The 2,178-nt window shown below is 46.4% G+C and overlaps 1 protein-coding gene across 1 annotated transcript; it reads right to left on the bottom strand.

Annotated features, from left to right (window-relative positions):
• Positions 1 to 230: 230 nt before the first annotated feature.
• KCNS2 (potassium voltage-gated channel modifier subfamily S member 2) lies at positions 231 to 1,679 on the bottom strand. The gene has a single exon (XM_054192402.1). It carries the CDS (start codon positions 1,662 to 1,664, stop codon positions 231 to 233), a length of 1,434 nt encoding a protein of 477 aa, XP_054048377.1. The 5' UTR covers positions 1,665 to 1,679.
• Between the last annotated feature and the right edge of the window lie 499 nt (positions 1,680 to 2,178).

Here is a 2,178-nt window from a genome sequence, read left to right on the forward strand (position 1 = left end):
TAATGTCATGGAAGTGGTAACATTTGTATGGAAAAGTCAGCATTTAGTACCTATGCAACAAGGATGAAAATGTGCAAACTGTCAACTTGTAATAGAAATGTCTTCAGTTTCTCAAGTGCAAAGTTAGTGCAGTGTCAGCAACACTATCCTTTAGGAAAAAGACAAATAGGAAAACATTTATAAACATAGCTCTTGATAGCTCTCATGCAAACTGCTGTCAAACTTGTACACTAATGCAGTGAATCATTCAGGCTCAGCTCACTGGGGGTACTCCTGCTCATATTGGTAAGACTGGCCATAAGGGATTTAACTTTATAAGCATAGTAGTCCCTTAAGTTGACTGATGGAACTTCTTTCATGCCATCACCAAAATCACAGCTTCTCATGGCGCTCTCTAACTGCTTCTGACGCCTATAAAAGTGGGAGAATTTATTGAAGATCAGTGTAATGGGAAGCACTACCACTAGGATACCAGCTAGGATGCATGCAGATGCTGTCAACTTGCCAGCAGTGCTCCCTGGCACAACATCCCCGTAGCCAACTGTGGTCATGCTAACGGTAGCCCACCACCAACAAGCAGGGATGGTGGCTAACCCCTCATTCTCTTCTTTCTCAATGGTATATGCCACTACTGAGAAAATGGAAATGCCAACAGAGAGGTAGAGTAAAAGAAGCCCCACCTCTCTGTAGCTATACTTCAGGGTGGCTCCAAGAGACCTGAGACCAGTGGAGTGTCTAGCAAGCTTTAAGATGCGAAAGATCCTCATGAGTCTCAGGACTTGTGCAACCCTTCCTAAATTTGCTAAAGTTGGACTACTTTCCACTACCAAGTTGACAATTAAGGTAATATAAAATGGAAGGATAGACATTAGGTCAATCAAATTCAGGGCATGCTTGAAAAATTTTAAAAAGTCAGGAGCTACTGCAAATCTTGCCACCAGTTCAAAAGTGAACCATGCAATACCAAAATGTTCCACGATTTCAAAGCGAGGGTCTTCCTCGGGGTTCCCGTTGCTATCAACAATCTGAAAGTCTGGGAGGCTGTTCAGGCACATAGTCACGATGGAGCCTAGCACCACCACTATTGAAAGGACACTGAAGATTCGGCTTAGGACTGAGTACCCAGGATTATCCAAAGCGAGCCAGAGCTGCCTCCTGATGTTTCCAAAGGGTTGCTTGTCAAATTTAGAGGCATCATTGTAGAATGCCAAAATCTCATCAAAGGAAGATGTCGTACTCTCCTGGTCACTTTGTTCCTCCCATTTCTCTTGATCTGGTTCCATTTTCCTCCCATGGTAGCTGTAACTGCAGCAAGAGTCTATAAAGAATTCATTGATTCCCCAGTATTCAATCTCCTGGCTGAAAGAAAACACGCAGAGTTCACCCATTACATGGAGCTTGCCAGTGTTATAAAAATGTAGCACATACGGAAAGAGCTCAGGGTTCCTGTCAAAATAAAACTCATTCTTGGTGTCATCATAGTCATCACAGAGCTCCAGTATTGACTCCTTTGAGTGGCAGCTCAGCAGTTTGCCCAGCCTGGTCTCAGGGAACCTTAATAATGTGTTGGATCTCATCTTTTTCTTAAAGCCTCCAACGTTGATGCTGATCTCATTGTCTTCAAAATTTGCTTCAGATAAAGCCTTCAGACTCTGCCCTGTCATAGTGAGCTTCTTCCAAAGGTGTATAAGGGATTGAAAACCTAGGATGCAATTGCAGAGAAAATTGCCAGAATGACCAAGTCTACAGCATGTTCATCTATCGACACTTGCTCCTTTCCTTCCTTCCTTCCTTCCTTCTTTCTTTCTCTCTCTTTCTTTCATTCTCTTTCTCTCTTTCTCTGTCTCTTTCTCTCTTTCTCTCTTTTTTCTCTCTCTTTCTTTTCCCTCTTCCCCCTTTCCCCCGCTTTTGTCTTCTTTCCTCCTTTTCCCCCTTTCCCCTCCCTTTCTCCCACCGAAGACACCTTCAGTGGTGGCTCCTTTGTTCCCGCCGCAGCCTCCTGTCCCTCCCCGTACCCTTCACCTGCCCTGCGGCTGTCGCTCCTACGAACCCCCCATTACTCACGGCCTTTGTGCCACCGGCTCCGCGCGGACCTTCCCCTCCCTCCCGCCGTGCCTCGGCCCCGCCAGACGAGGACACCCCTCCCCGGCCGCCGCCGCCCGGGGCCCCGCTCCCCCG

This window comes from Rissa tridactyla, chromosome 2, assembly GCF_028500815.1.
Source record: "Rissa tridactyla isolate bRisTri1 chromosome 2, bRisTri1.patW.cur.20221130, whole genome shotgun sequence".
In the NCBI taxonomy this organism is placed as follows: domain Eukaryota; kingdom Metazoa; phylum Chordata; class Aves; order Charadriiformes; family Laridae; genus Rissa; species Rissa tridactyla.

What these genes read in the sequence shown, in the direction of transcription:
- KCNS2 (XM_054192402.1), bottom strand. Translation starts at nt 1,664, where the DNA reads ATGACAGGGCAGAGTCTGAAGGCTTTATCTGAAGCAAATTTTGAAGAC.